The 16,178-nt window shown below is 41.5% G+C and overlaps 1 protein-coding gene across 1 annotated transcript in view; it reads right to left on the bottom strand.

Moving 5' to 3' along the window:
* Positions 1–11,102: 11,102 nt before the first annotated feature.
* The window catches only part of elfn2a (extracellular leucine-rich repeat and fibronectin type III domain containing 2a), a 211,215-nt gene continuing 206,139 nt past the window's right edge, over positions 11,103–16,178 (bottom strand). Inside the window, exon 9 of the mRNA XM_020617853.1 lies at positions 11,103–16,174. Within this exon, the coding sequence (XP_020473509.1) occupies positions 14,847–16,174 (1,328 nt within the window). The 3' untranslated portion in view covers positions 11,103–14,846. The remainder of the gene's footprint in view (positions 16,175–16,178) is intronic.

Here is a 16,178-nt window from a genome sequence, read left to right as displayed (position 1 = left end):
TATCAGTATATGATTAACAATGAATACAATCTCAGGAGTCAATTAATCAAGGTGTATTTTATAACTGCAATGTCCATGACTCAGTTATGGTTGCAGACCTTTGCTGCATGCCGTAGCACTTCCCCTGCCTTGTATCCTGTCTTCCTTAAGACACTGACACTTGACTAGTTGGGCTGTTAATGTTGGTGGACTCACAATGTATTGCATGCAGTTGCACTGTGTAAACCTTTAATGGGTCTGTTTATATCTCTGTGTCACTAGATGAGAGGAGTGTGTGCGTGCATCATGCTTTGAAGAAATCACTCAGATACTTCTGTCGTACCACTTAACAACCTCTCCTGATGGATTGGCCCGCGGTCCACAGCATTGTGACCTGTGGTTTTATCAGCGATCTGTCTCCCGAGCCCCTTTCCCTCCCTCTGTTCCATTCTGTCTTTCTCTCTTCTTCTCTCTGTTAATTTAGACCAATCTGGCTAAGTTGCTTGCAAAACAAGCCCAGCATCAGGATGGAGAGGAGGATCGTAGATCAAGTGAACACACCCACACACACTTGGAATACACCCAAACATGTACAGTACATACAGTAGCTCTGTGACATGTACATTTCAACAGTAGGTAACTAACATATAATACTACTTTATGTACAAAGGACATGGCACTGTATTTCTGTAGTCACACAGTTCATCATCCCCTCAGTTATACCCAGCACATTGTGATGAAATTCCAGGAATATGGTGTTATTTCTCAGGGTAAGGGGGAGCAAGGGTGAGGGAGGACGGGGTATCCAGAGTGAGAGAAATAGGAACGAGGTAGTGTGAGACAGTGAGAGTGACAGAGACAAACTGAAAGAAAAGAGACAGGTGTTTAGAAAAAGAAGGAGAGTAAGAAAGTTGGGGCAGTTGATGTTCCTCCAAGCAGCACTCGGAATCATTTCAGGAGAATCTCATTCCATCTGTCTCCAAATAACTGTCCTGTCCTGTGTCTCACATTCTCTCCCTCCCTCTGCCTTCACCCACCGACTCTCTGCATGCTAAGTGTACCATTCTGCCTGGGGCATGACAAGCTGCCTCTATCAAATTTCATAATACACTTACATGGTTTTCCTTTTGGAATTCCTGATTGCTTCTTTTCCTGTCTGTCCATATCTTTACTCTGTTCTGCCTCCTACTTCACTGTTTACCTCTATTAAAAAGGATTCATCTGTAAAATAAGAGGGATTTCTTTTATTTTGACAACATTAATAATCAAAAGAGAATCCATATTTATCATGTAGCAACAAAACAGAGAACAGCAAAAGCTAGTCCCTCTGGCTGCACACAACATTCTGAAGTCTCTGCTTGTGGTGTCTTGATGTGCGTCTCTACAGATTGATGCATGTTAACTTATCAGAATACTGTCCTTGGCAAATCTCCAGAAAAGCTGCAGTTTTATTACATTAGCTCTCTGGATCGGTCTCAGCTACTGTTCCTCAGCTACCGTTGACTGTAAGATGCTTTTTATGAATGCTACTGATTCCAGCTGGTGCATGTCAAATGAGGGGACACTGCCCGGAGCAACACATCACTGTTGCACTTAAGCCGTCAAGTGATCTGTTGTATGTGTGTCTTTTCCTTGGATTCTAAGATAATACAGATGGACTTTGTCAGTCTTGTTCTTTTCTTTGTCTGCCGCAGCTGCGAGAAAAGTCTAGCTCACTGCTCTGGATGTTAAAATAGAACTGTCCTTCAGTAACCTTCAGGTAGATAGAGAGCAGCAAAATGGACACTCATATGAAAACATCACAGCTACTTCAATATTTCAATCTCTGTAGTTGATCGAAAGGGGAATAACAGCAGTGATAGGGTAGAGTGGAGGAAATGCCTTAACAAGAACCTATCAATTTCACAGAATTTAAAATTCATGGTGTGCTTCTCAGCCTCACTGAGGAACCAAGATGGTCTGGTACAGTCCTTAACCTTCCATTCACTGGTCCTAGTCTACGCTACCCAGCTTTCATATATTGTAGATTTCTGTGCTGTCTTCTTGCTCAGAAGTTATAAAAACAACATGATCAGTCTTGATAAAGATTTTCATAACCCTCTGTTTGTCTACTTCCTGTCAGGAAGCATCTATCGTCCGACAAGATATCCATCACGTCATCTCCTTCCGCACCGTCCTCCAGTCATTTCTCTCTCTGATTTCCTTTGTCCTATACAGTACCATCCTCCACTCTTTCTGTTCTCCTTACCCTAGAAGAGCAGTTTCTGAACATGCTGTCCTGACCCTGACATAACCTTTTCATGTTTTTACTTTGTAATCATTTGGTCATCCTCTAATTTATTCTCCTCTTTTTCCTCTCATCTATTCTTCTATTAAATTCTCTTCAACTTCCTTCTATTACCTCGTTCCACCACTTTCCACCATTGCTTTGTCATTACCTCTTCCAAAAACCAATCTTCCCTTCTTCTTGTCTTCAGAACACAACATACCTATTGAACTAGAGTAAAAAATAAAGACTCTCTCTGAAGTTTCATATTTGATAGGTTACAAGCAAACCAGGCCTTGTAAATAAAAAATGTTAAGGTTGCAAGTGTGGCTTGGAAAAGTTTTATTTGTTGTGTCACCTGAACAACATCATCTTCATCTGCAAAACAAAGCATCAGATATGCTTGGAGGCAATAAAGGCATCATTACCTGCCGGATTGTTAACAGCACCCACCACCCCAGTACCCCTACTCCTGCTCCACCAACAATCCAACAAGTAATCGACAGCGTCTACCTCAAATACCTTTAATAGAAGAATAGATGAGAGGAAAAAGAGGAGAATAAATTACTACTTTTTGTGTTTAGAAATGACTATAATTCTGTGAGGATCTATTTTTCACCCTGACTCCATTCATAACATGTATAAACCCTTCTGCCTTTAAACATCGTGCTTCTCCTTACTTACCTCTCACCATTTAATCTTTTTTCCTTTCCCTGTTTGTCCTGTTCTCAACCTTCTATCAACTGAAGTTCTTTGCTCCTTAATCCTAGCCTTTCTGCCTTTCTCCATCTAGGTTTCAATCTAAACACCTCTTTTCTCTAGCTCTTCCTCTCAGGCTATTCCACAATATCTGTACTTTCAGTGTTTTCATTTCCTTCCCCCAGTCCCTAGACACCTCTCCTTCCACTTTACTTTAGTGTTCATATTTCCTTTTGCTCCTCAAGTATATAAGAAACCTGGAATCATAGACTCTGAATCTGTCATTGCTAGAATTTTCTGCAAGTAAAGTGAGAAGATTTAATCAAGTTGAGCAAGTGAGACAGGCAGAAGGACAGCAAGCTTAACTATATTTAATAGCATCACACAAGCAAAGCCTTTCCTGTGAGTTTGTGCTGGTATATATTGGTACACAACATGCTAAAGCCACGCCACGCGCACTCTGCTATACCCATCTGTAAGTTAATAACATGGAGTCTGGGGTGGCTTAATGTCCACCCTCTGAGTTCAGCCTGAAAGGTTTTATTAAGCTCTTATCTGACCACAAAGTGACAGTAGGCTTTGCGAGATAACTTTATCTTTAATAAAAAGGAACATGAGGGCTACGAGCTAATGATTCTGAGTTGTCAGGGTGAAACGAGGGTAGGCTGAGGCCAGCAAGACAAGCTCAGAAAACATACCCTGGATTTTACATGAAGGTGAATGTACACTGGAGAATGGCTAAAAAGACAGGTGTGCAGTGTTCCGCTGTTAATCAGTTGGTTTATCCATGAGAGACTTGCCAATATATTGCCATGTATTTAATCTGGTTTATAAGGTTTATACGTTTGAGGGTTGTAGCAAAAAAGACAGTTTCCAGTTTAATCAGACTGCTTTGTTTATAATACAGGTTTAAGAGGTAACAGATGTCCTGTATACCTTTGCCTGTTTAATGAGGTAGTTTGGTAAATCACAGCCTCGTGCAAAGAAAAAGCAGCAGCGATATTGTGTTGTTTTTCACAGTGCAGCTTTAAAGAAAGTCAGCCCAACCTATGAATATGGAAAGGGTCTTATAGAATCATATTGATCATAGCTTGGTTGTCAGCGGGACATGCAGGTCATGTCTCTGACCGCAGCAAATGGGGATGGCACCACTGCCCAGAGGCTGCTATTTTCTAGACAATTGTCTAAATTAGGCTTCAACTGTAAAGGTAATGAGGTTCACATTTCACTGCACAGAAATAAATTGCAGTAAGACAGGATCCCTCCTTGGGCATGAGATGTTTGATGTTTACTTCTTTGAGGTTCTGATCAGTTTCATGGCTGTCAAGGCAGGTCAACGGCAGACCGGCCACAGAAAATCTCAGACCAGGTTTTCTAAACGCATCTGCAACTCTATTCTGTGGCTGTATGAGTGTTTAAAGCATGTCCCATGTAGCCTGCCTGTCTTCAGTCAGGGGGATATTACATCACTTTTTGTTCCTTTACAGGCAAAACCCTTTTATATGCCAGTAAAAACATATGTAGCTTTTTCATCTGATAAATTTCCATTATTTTTAAAATGTTTCTGTGTAACCTGTCAAGTCATCCTCTCTCGCTGTCTCTGATCATCCTGTCATGTCGTCCAAATGATAAATGCTGGTGTAGAAGCATAATTAATTTATGTGTATGTGCCTGTAGGTATACACACAGCGTTTGTGTATTTGCTTGTGTGTAGGAGCGTGTTTGTCTTCATTCTGTGCATTATCCGCCATCCTGTACTTTCTCTGCCATAGCAGCAAAAGGCAATTAATGAGAGCCTGTGTTCTTATCTACTACGTAGCGACCCCGACTGTTCTACCCATCGCCCCTGGCAACCACTGATGCTGCCTGTAATCGATTGCCCAGCAACTGGGGTCCACATCATTATATCACACTGAACCACTGACAAACAGCTCTGTCAAATATCTCTGGTGTAAACAAATATGATGGTTTGATATTTCCAGTTAGACTGGACAAAGAACAAAGCATTTCATGAATTTACTCTGAAGTATTTTATAACTGAGGCAGGTCTGCATGTAATAAGTGCCATCTTTACAACATCAGAAGAAACCATTACTAACCTTTAGTAAAAATCCATCAGATATAGTAAATTACATCATCACAACCATAGATTAACTGTGTAGCAACTGCTTAGACCATTACAGAGTAACTAAATTGATCTTGAAACAAGTTGTGTCAGGATTTGTCAGACAGCTCATCAGATGACGGTGACTGATCGATCACACTGTACATCCACAAATCACTTCTGCTAACAAATGTCCTTAGGGAAACCAATGAACAAGCATATGGGAAAAATTTTACTATTCATTTTGAATAAAGGACAAGTCACGATTTTCAGCTGGAAATGTTTGCACTCATGTTGTTTTAATAACCACAGTAACTGCTGTTTCCACCAACATGCTAGATGAATACAATTGTAGGCACTAATCATAACAAACTCATGATTATCCACAGAACATCCGTATAGTTAGCTCCTGGAAAGACTCACAATTCATGAAATCCAGCATATACACAACAGTCACAGTGCTTCTCTGCTGCACAACAGCCTTCTTCCTAATGTTTCACATGTGTTTGACACCCACACAACCACTATCTTCCCCAGCCACCCACCCACCATACGTCCTTTGGATGTCTGTTATAAAAATCTGCAGTGTTTGCTCACTCCAGGGAGCGACTAAACGCATAAACTTTCCTCAGATCACGTTACAGAGTTAGTAATTGCCAAACCAATAGTTATTTAAGCAACGCTCAAAGAACAAGGGGCGATGCACCGCTGCTGTTCTACACTATTGTTCATATTTTAAACAGGTACGTTGCAGTGTGCTGGGACTGAATGACTCTGGTGTTACCAGACAATTGGATAATACTGTCTTTTTGTTAGCATTTCAGAACATGGATGTCACAGGGAATTGACTGAATTGTTACTTTTTGTTATGTCATTCTTATTTTACTGGGACAATATGACAAACAATATATAGTTATTCAAAGAAAAAACTATGCAGAACAAACAGTTTTACCAAAATACATTTGATTGAGTACCAATAAACCAAAGTTTGGCCTTTATAAATATATGCATACACATTCAAAGCACCGTAAATATCAACTAAAGCTGATCAGAGTTGAGCATAAAGATGCATTCGTTACGCAAAACCAGCTGCTGCCTGACACGTTCCTTCACAACCACAGGCGCACACACTGGTTTATTTTGCCTACTGCTGTACTCACTAGAGCACCAGACATGTATACATTTTTAGGATATTGGACTGAATGCTACAGCTGGAATAGGGAAGTCAAAAAGTACTGAAAGACCCATACACTGAAGTATCTAGAAGCACAGACACTAAGGCATTGCAGTTTACTTTGTGGACATATATCTGGACATTGAGGGACTGTATAAGCTTCTTTAAACATCCCTTCATTTCTGTGTTGTATCTTTTTTTCTTACAGTATTTTAAGTTTCTGTTTCTCTTCTTCTTTTGACTCAGTGAACCCAAAGTCAGTTAACAACTATGATGGAGTCACTGAAACGCCAGGGTTTATAGACAAACTCAAAACATGACCTTCATTCAACTGCACTCTGTGTGGGGTTAGATAACATTTATTCTGCCTTTGACCAAAACTGCAGGGCAGGAGTTGGGGCAACTACAGCACCACACCACTCCAGTTGTCAGAGTGCAAGCTAACCTGCTGTGCTAATGCTAATCAGACAACAAGGGGCAGGAGGGGCAGGAGTGCAAGGAAGGGACTTCACTCAGTCAATAGAAAGAAGAGATGATGCTGATGTTGTGGGGATGGTTAGTTGAGTACAACTTTGAATATGTATGTAATTATAGTATAACAGATAATATTCCTGTGTTGGTGAACAGTGTGAACAGTCTTAAGGCATGGCAGTGTGTTATTACATGAACACCATGTGTTTGTTTGTATTCTGAGTGTGTATGTGCAAATTAAAACTCTGCATGAAATGGACAGCATGCAATTACAGTTCATGCTTGTGTGACCAAGCAAGAGATTGTATGTGTGAATGACAGTGAGTGAGTGAATGAGCACAGCCTTATTGGAGAGCCCTGCAGACTGAAAGGCAGATTAATTAAAATTCTTCAGATATCCAGCCTCAGCCGTCACTCCCTCGACAGAGCGGACCTTCATAACAAAATCCCTCAAACACACATTCACATGAATGCTACTGGGTGTGATGTTGAGGACGCACTCATGCAGAGCTACACTGCCAGATATGACAGGTTATTTGGCAGCAAATAAAACGCATGTACACACATGTACACTGCCACATACATACTCTCACAGATAACACTAATTCCTGCAGCAGGGTCAGTTCAATCTTTCTAAAGGACACACTCAGGCTCTCCCGCTGTTTTTCCCTCTGTCTCTCCTTAAGAGGGACTGAGAAACAAGGTCCTTGAAAAGGGCAGCAGTGACAAAAGCTTCAGTGTGACAGGCAGATTATCAGCTCTTCAACATGCCCTCAGGGTGTGTGTATACATGAGCCTGTATCCATAAAACCTAAGCAAAAGATCTAGTGTCTACAAAAACCTAAAAATATCTGGCTGAGCAAAAACAGAATCTGATATTCAGAAGAATATTCACATGAAATATGGTTATATTGGCTGATTAAAAATTGTGCTCTCAGTTCATTTCTGTATCTAATAATTTTAAAGTCAGACAGATCAGAAGGACCCATGAGAACTCCAAATGTGGCATTCACAAGAAGAGGTTTCATTCTAACATAAAAAAGACAAAAGATTAGAACAGGCTACAAGATTGAAATGCAAACAGTTGAGAAAATGAATGCATACATTTTACAAACAAGTAAATAACAGATAAAACAAAACAAAACAAAAAAGACATAAGCTTTTAAGTTTAGTTCTACAGCTGTTTGGTTCCACACCGCCTGCACATAATACTCGCCTTTTGGGCACTTTAAGACGATTTGTATCTGTAAACGTGGATAGAAATATTCAGTCCATATTTAGTGTAGGCAGGTGTGAATATGGTATGTTCTGTGTGTGTGGGAAAGTGTTTGTGAGTATAAATGTGTGTGTGTTATGAATATTCTCAGTTATGTGTGGGAAGATATATGTTATGTGTGTTCTCACATGTCATGTCCATATAGTGTAACTCTAATCTATTCAAACACGTACAATATATTCATTGATTCTCTACATTAGTGTCGGTGTGTGTATGAGGTTTTGTGAAAGTGTGTGTTTGTCACAGTTGGCCACCGGTAGATACACACCCACTTTTGTTGTGTGTTGGTTTCATGAGGGAACTCCCTTGGTCAGTCCTTCTCATTGGGTTGATGATGAGTGAAAGGATCAGTGGAAGAATCAAAGAATCAAACAAACTAATGACTCGGTCTCAACAGCAGACAGCATTGTTCACAGTTAAACCACAGTCCTGCTTCCTCTTTAGAGCCAGTAAAACTAGCCAGGGCCAAGACCGAGTGGTCTACCAGCATGCCACTCAAGGACAGAGTACCTCTGAAGGCGATACCAAAATGCCAAGGCATTTATGTATAAAATCAGCGGAAGTCTAGAAACTTAGTGCCGTAGTAGTGAGACCTAAAACCCAGAATTGAGTAGTATTTCTGCTCTTTAGGTTCCCTCACCCCAAAGACAATGGGTGTTTTGTTAGATGACTAAAAAAAGATCTGTGGTTAACGATTGTCACATTTTGTTCTCTGACATAAAATATATCAGTAAATGTTTTTTACACTTTTATGCATCTTTGGCTGACAACAAGTGGATAAATAAGACTACAGAGGGTGTAATGAATATTAAATATCATCTGACCGATCATGGAGATTGATCTACTCTCTAGTCTGCCTTTGCAGCCTCGTTATGTTTCATCTCGTTCACTTGCCAACTATTCTAAGTAACCTACACAGTCACAATCACTAGATAGATCAGGTCACACTAAGAGGAAGAAATTTCATACAAACTGGAAGCTTAGCAGTGTTGATGCTGAAGTCATGGGTGGTGTATAGTGTAGTTTGTTTATATACTAACATTAGCTTTTAACATCTGGCGATTGTACGTAGATTTCAAAAAATTTATTTATTTGTGGATATTATCTTGCAAAATATGTGTGACAGAGAACTCCCACTGGCTTTTTGCCAAGGGAACCAGGCTTCTGGGTTGACCTACAAAAATACATCTTCTCTACGGCACTCTATATTTTAGAAAATACGAATGTTTAAAATGGGTTCCTATGTCAGTACTAAGAGCAATTTTAAAATTCCCCAGTTATCACCAAAATGTAATTGCCCAAGGTAAGGTTAGGTTAAGTGCCTAGCCTAACCTTCCTTCCAGTGATCAGATTGGCTTTATAACTAGTCTGCCTATTGGCCAAACCTGTTAGGGCTTTTCTGAACTGACAAGCTAAGTTACATTTACTCTGGATAGTTTCTGTTTTTCAGTTCATGGTGTCATAATATTTAACAACTTTCTCTGCATTTTCTTGCTGTGTTCATGGGGTTTCAGCTGAATGGACCTTAACCAGACAAAATTTGTTCTTCTTCAAGGAGGGGGTGCTTGTGCCCTGAGCTGAGCCTTTCAAGCAGTAGACTTTCGTCTCTGCACATTGGCTCCAGGAACATCTATCAATCAAATAATCAAGGAGATTAAGATTCAGATTGTGGCTATTGTAAAGTGATGGTCTGCCAGTCCAGGAAGACAGCCTGTGATTAAGGCCTGCCTTCGAGACAGGAAAAGAGGCCTATTGGATATTTGGCTCTGGCTTTCAAGATTGATGACAGTCTATCTACAGCTTCCTTACACAAGTTAGTTAAGTGGGCATGGCTCTGATTGTTGTTGATGATTCTTGTCCAACAGCAGCAAGAAATTAAAGACATTTCTGAATGAAGAAGCAGTAATGAACTGTGAATTAAGTTCCGGCTAGCCTTGCTTAGCCCTAAAGTGGAAAGCAGAACTGTCCCGCCCTGTCACACTATGGCACAGATATACTTATCTTCTTCAGTGTATCTGATGTAAAAGGTATTATATTTTACATGATTACAGCATAAATATTTTATTCTGTTTAGCAGATTGCACAATCTTGTAAGGGGACACAAATGTACCAGCACAAGTTTGGAGATTATATTCTAGGGATATTTTGTTGCATTTCCTCTATCACATAACGTCTGTCCCAAAACTCCCATTCTGTGTAGTGATATTGAAACTCCAGGAGAGGTGACAAAATGTTATATTCACAGCATCGGTTCTTAAGGTCCATTAACTTGTTAATGGTGTAGGGGCATAAGGGGACAGAAAGAAGAATGCTTCTGAGTTTACTCCTGCAAATGTGAAGCCATGCTGTGTATCCATACAATGTTTTAATGTTTACAGCATTAAAACAATGTCCATGTTTCTACTGCAGACCTTGTTGTATGGATTCAACTGTTAATTAAACAGGAGCAAAAGGACCTCACTGCCATTCCCAGGTGACCATTGCAAGTCAACAATTTCCCTGCCAGAGGTTCACACTGAAAACACCTAGAACTCCAAAGGGAGGCAATCAGTAGGGATGTTCCATGATTTTCCATGACTATTGATTTGTGTTTTTCAATAAGCCCAAACCTCAAAAACTTACAAACCTGAAATGAAAAACCAAAATTTTGTAACAATGAGTCCCCGAGACTCTAAGACAGCGTAAAACCACAAAAACATACTTTGAGGGTTCTAAAAATTATCCTTCTAGTTCTTAGATTGATAAAAAAGGTTGTTGCCTATTCACCAGAGCTGTTCGCCTCAGATTTCTTGGTACTTAGACTCCTGCTCACCCCATCTTGGGACAACATTCACCAGAGCTGTTCGCCTCAGATTTTTTGGTACTTAGACTCCCGCTCACCCCATCTTGGGAAAACAAGAGGAACAGTGAGAGTTTTATTATTTTTTCAGAGCAGACGTCCTGCTTGACTACAAGTTTCAATGTCCCTATGGAATTTACAGCTCTGGACAGAGAGGGTTTGACTCTACTCCTCAGAGACTGCCACAGATTGTGCTGTCTCAGTTGTTTCCTGATCCTTTTTCTTGTGGAAGCCTGCCTGAGACTGTCAGCAATTCCTTCATATTGATTCATTTTTGCTGTTAATTGGCCAGACTGGAGAGAAGACACACAGGCAATTCCAAACGAACAATATCTGTGCACCTGTCAGTCTGGACTTGTTCATTCTGGCCCCTGAGGACTGGAGTCAGGCACCCCTCATTTTAAGGAAGGGAAATCAAAAAGCTTACTGTCAACTAAAAATAACTGCTATAGATGAATACAGTAAGGACATGCAGTATGTTAAGTGATGAAGAGGAGCAAGGCTTGGCTACCATGGACGACTGTATGTTAAAACATATTAGTAATATGTACTCAAACAAGGCAGAGCTGACTGGCGTTTATTTGGAGAAAACCACACAGCTGGACAGAAATGAGTGATGTTATTAGGTGTAAATTATGACAATTGGGCACACTGTGCTTATAAATACTGTGACTGAGCTAAAGCTATTCCCTACATCTAGAAAAAGGTCTTGAGGGTTTGTGCAGGTAACCTCAGCTCGATTCTCTGCTCTTTCAAATGAAGTCATTATTTTTAAAAATCTTCTACCCCTGCATAGCCCTTGGTAGTAATCTAAAACTAAATGATTGGTGATTCCTTGGACCTAACACAGAGGGAGCTGCCAATGGAATTTGAGCAAAAGGTCAAAATAAAAAACTGGGTCCTTATAAAAATGGAGGCTGTCCAAGTTAGTGCCCGAGGGAATTTGTTCTGTGTTTTTTATTTGGTGTGACCTGCCCAAATTAAGTTCTATTGATCTGATAGCAGAGTAATGATGTGCCTTTGACATCCCATTGTGAATGCTAGTGGGGCTATTGGATTGGCTGCCATAGCTGACATAGAGAGGTCAGAGAGGAAGTCATTACTCAATATGAAACACAATGGAATATCAAAAGCAAAAACAGTGGGTATAAAAATGAACAGCTTTTCATTACAGCATAATTAAATGGTCAGTTCATTCTATTAAAACATGTTTTTTCATTTACCCCTCAAGGTATCTAGATGTTCAGATAGCTTTTAATTTATTTGCCAGGGCTTCGATACATATATCTGTCTGAAGTTTCTGTCAGCACACCAATACAGTGGAGGTAAGCATCCTCATAGGACTGAAATATTGCAATTAAAAATGTTTCCTGAATACAAAGGGTGACAGACCTTGCTGTGAAGGGCACAGCAGATGCATCTCCTAGTAGCTGACCTTTTGAAGAGAGCTCATCTGCTAGACAAAGATCTTTATAGGTTAAAGGCTAAATGACACCCATTGCTTTCACTTTCCTATCAAACTCACACCTGAATTCAAAACAATAATATCGGGGTCAACCTGGTGGAAAATCAAACAGAAATTCATAACTTCTAGGCCTGCTTGACAGGCTCTTCCTGACCAGTCAGACTCAAACGACAACACACATCACCCAAGAGGTTAGATCTCAGACTAGCTCACCTTGGCCTGCTCATAACCTACAAAGTCATGGTCAAGCATACATCTGACTTTAATGTTTCAGTCTGTTTGTCTGAGGACCATTCCTGTCTGCAACAGAGATGTGTAACCCGGCTAAATTTCTGATGAAGGAGGTAGGAACAGAAAGAAAGATAAACAGATAAAGGCATTAATTTCAATCAGGCTCCAAGTCTGGCAGAATTAATAATATCAGCACATTCTTCTGACCTCAAATGATGGTAGAATATCAGCCTCTGAGAATTACTCATTAATTTACCTCATTAGGTTTGACCAAGGTGATGCCAGACAAAAAAACTAAAACAAAAAACAAAACAAAACAAAACATGGAGTGGTATTAATTAATTAGACATTTTAAAACAGAATATATACCTTTTCAATTGAAATGCATAGTGGAAGAGGAAGAGGGGTCAGACACCACTGGCGAGGATACAGTAAGAAGAATGGGTGGCAAAAGAAATAAAGTCAATTGAAATCAACATTTTGAAACTGCAAATTTTGATGCAAGGAAAGAGCATAAAGATTATTTGTGGATTAGAGGTACTTGTGTTTTGAATACATAAATGTTAAAACATTGTACAGTTAGAATTATCAACCTTCTTACTTCTTTTATGAGTATGTGTATTAGAATGCTGTTTTCATGAACATGAGTAAAAAAACATGGTCTGTGCACCAAGCCTTGCTCCTATTTGTTTCAGTGGATTTCACTGAACCACTCATAGCCTAAACCCCAAAGCCTTAACATTAATAAACCAAATTAAAGTAATACAGTTACTTGCTCATTGGGACAACCTTATTTTCTATTCACCGTGTTGAAAAACAAAAACAAATGTAATAAATACAACAGAAGCTTGTGAAATCATACCTCTCAAGGGCAATTTGGTCATTACAAGCTCCCACCCAGAGCAGAGCTGGGTCATATAGTCTGAGGCTGAATATATCCCTCAGGCCTTCACTCTGCTTACCATCCATCTTATCTCACTGTGTAGTGCAGGGTGCATTTGACATATTTTAAAGTTCTATGCAGCCTCACCTTAAGCTGGTTCATCTCAAGCTGAAAATTCACTGAACCCTATCTTGTCTCCTTAACACTGGCAAGTTCAAACTAAGATGCAGCTACAGCAAACCTTTAACCTGCTCTCAATCTGCCTCTGTTCCTAAAGGTGATTACTGAGCTCTTTCATAAAGGAGCTAACACCTATTTTGCCAACATGCATAACCCACCCTAAAGTAATTTCTGCACTATTGACATGTAAATTTACTACCTCATAGCTGCCCTTATCAAAAGAAATATGCTACACCTGTAAATAGGAAATGGAATAGGAGAAAAAAATGCCTGCAGGTCTTGAAAGGGTTTATTTCACATTATTGAGACAGTCAGGCGGGGCCAAACACAGATTCACGTAACCACATGCTCACACACACACACAACTCCCCAACTAGCTTGATATGAAAAGCATGTCCACAAAGCTATCCACTTTGCTACCATAGAGGAGACTGAGAATAATGGACAACGCCACCCCAACCCTACTCTCCCACCCCCACATAATCACTCACACCAGCATGCGCTAACTTTATATACATGCCTGCACACCTCTGAACATATCTAGTTAGGTGCTTAAAATCAATAAACATGCTCAACACACAGCCTCCCCAACATACTCTTACTCTGGCTAACTGCCAGAAAGAACAATTAGCCTGATAAGTATCACTTAATGTCCTCCCCCAAAGAGGGAGATTGGTGCTATTCTAAAACAAATGCACCTAATTCCTCATTCTGTTCCCTCATTATCTCCCTAAATGATGCTTTTATAAGAGAGCAGGTGCTGGAGGTGCCATAGAATGACTGTTTTGTGAATGGTGGTTTGATGGGATTAGAGAAAAGAGGGACTGGGCTTAAATTGTGAATGGGGTTGCTTGTGGTGAGATAGCTGAGCTACAGTGTACCAGTAATGAGGTAGACACTTGCTTGTCACCAGCTTTGCTTTGCTCATTAGTGAGGCTTCAGCGGAGCTATGGAAGCCTGCAAGGACCAAAGTGCCCAGTATGAGACAGTCTGGTAAACAGCTTGATTCTTGTTAATCAGTATTGTGGTGAAAACAGCCAACATCAGAAACAGCCTCTTAAAATGTCAAGACATGATCATAGAATCACTTTTTAAAAATCACCCACAGAGAATACCTCTTTAACTCTGGATCCAGTAGTGAAATGACCCATGTCACCGGACACCACAGATGAAACCTCATTATCTTTCTAGCTACATTAGCATCTATTCTCTTTAGTAGTCTGTGGTTGGCATCCAACCTCACAATCTCCCTTACGGCATTTGACTTTGCTTCTTCAGCTCACAGCTTCTGCTGGGCAGAAACTCCCTTCCAGTAGTCCAAAATATCATGAAGGTCCTCGTCCTTGGCAAACTGCACTTTCTTACGCAGGGCATGGCCTGCCGCTATATAGGATGCTTCCTCTCTGGGGCTTTTCTTGTAAGGGCGGAATCGCTCCCAGATCCGCAGTGTGCTCTCAGATGAATACTCTGGACTGGAGGAGTAGCCAGAGTTGTAATTGTGGTGGCGAGAAGGTGAGAGCTGGGAGTAGGTGGCTGTGGCATCCCTCTTGTTGCGTCCCAGAGGCTTGAGGAATGAGGCCTTTTGGGCTGGTGAGGGTGAGTCGTTGCTGCCCTCATAGTAGAGTGCAGGAAAGGAGTGGCGGTGCTCAGAGCTGTGGTAGTCTGGCTGAACCTCTAAATGGTGCTGCTGCTGTCCAGGGCCAGCTGCTCCACCTCCATTCCCATTGTTACACCCCATCCCACCCCCATTCACACTCACCCCACCACCGTTTATGTTTCCCATTCCATTCCCGTTGCAGGCCCCTACTCCACCAACTCCTCCACTTCCACCCCCTGCACCACAACCCAAGGGGCTACCCTTCTCTGTTGGGTATTTGGGAGGATCGCTGCGCTGCTCAGGGATATCCACACTGAACAACCTGGTGCTTTTGACAGATCCTACACCAGGGGCACCACAACGGTTCTTCACCACAGCAGTATCAGCACTCAACTGCCTCTGAAGGGGCCGCACTGCATTGGCTGGGGGTGGGTCACGGTAAGGAGGGGAGAGGAATCCCCCGCCACTGATACCCGGCCGCTCAGACAGGGGCATAACCAGGGGCACTGGGGCCATAGAAGGTGGGTGAGGCTGCTGATGTAGCTGAGGATGAGGCTGAGCATGTTGCTGAGGATAAGGCTGAGGGTGAGGCTGTGAATGAGGCTGAGGATGAGGCTGGGGGTGAGATTTTGGATGCACCTTTGGAGAAGAGGCCATGATCTGATCTCCGGGGTGGCCTGGAGAGAGGGGCAGGAGGTTGCGAGGGAGGGACGCAACGCAAGCTGGAGGCTGGGAGGAGGACACAGAGCTGGCATTCTCAGCCGTGTTCGCAACATTAGCAGACACATCCAGCTTCAGTGCATCAATGCAATTGTTGATGATCTGGTTCACCTTGTCCACCTCCTTGGCAATGGTGGAGATCTCTGATGCTGAGCCACGGCCGTCATCATCCGAATCCTCCCCAGCCTCTGTCCCATTATCTGTCCCACCTCGCATATCCATGCCTACTTCTCCTCCTACCCCTAATCCTCCCACTGCCACTCCTCCCTCCCTGCCTTCCCCAGCCATTCCTGC

This window comes from Monopterus albus, unplaced genomic scaffold, assembly GCF_001952655.1.
Source record: "Monopterus albus unplaced genomic scaffold, M_albus_1.0 scaffold195.1, whole genome shotgun sequence".
Taxonomy (NCBI): Eukaryota; Metazoa; Chordata; class Actinopteri; order Synbranchiformes; family Synbranchidae; genus Monopterus; species Monopterus albus.
This window is presented reverse-complemented; position numbering and strand designations above follow the sequence as displayed.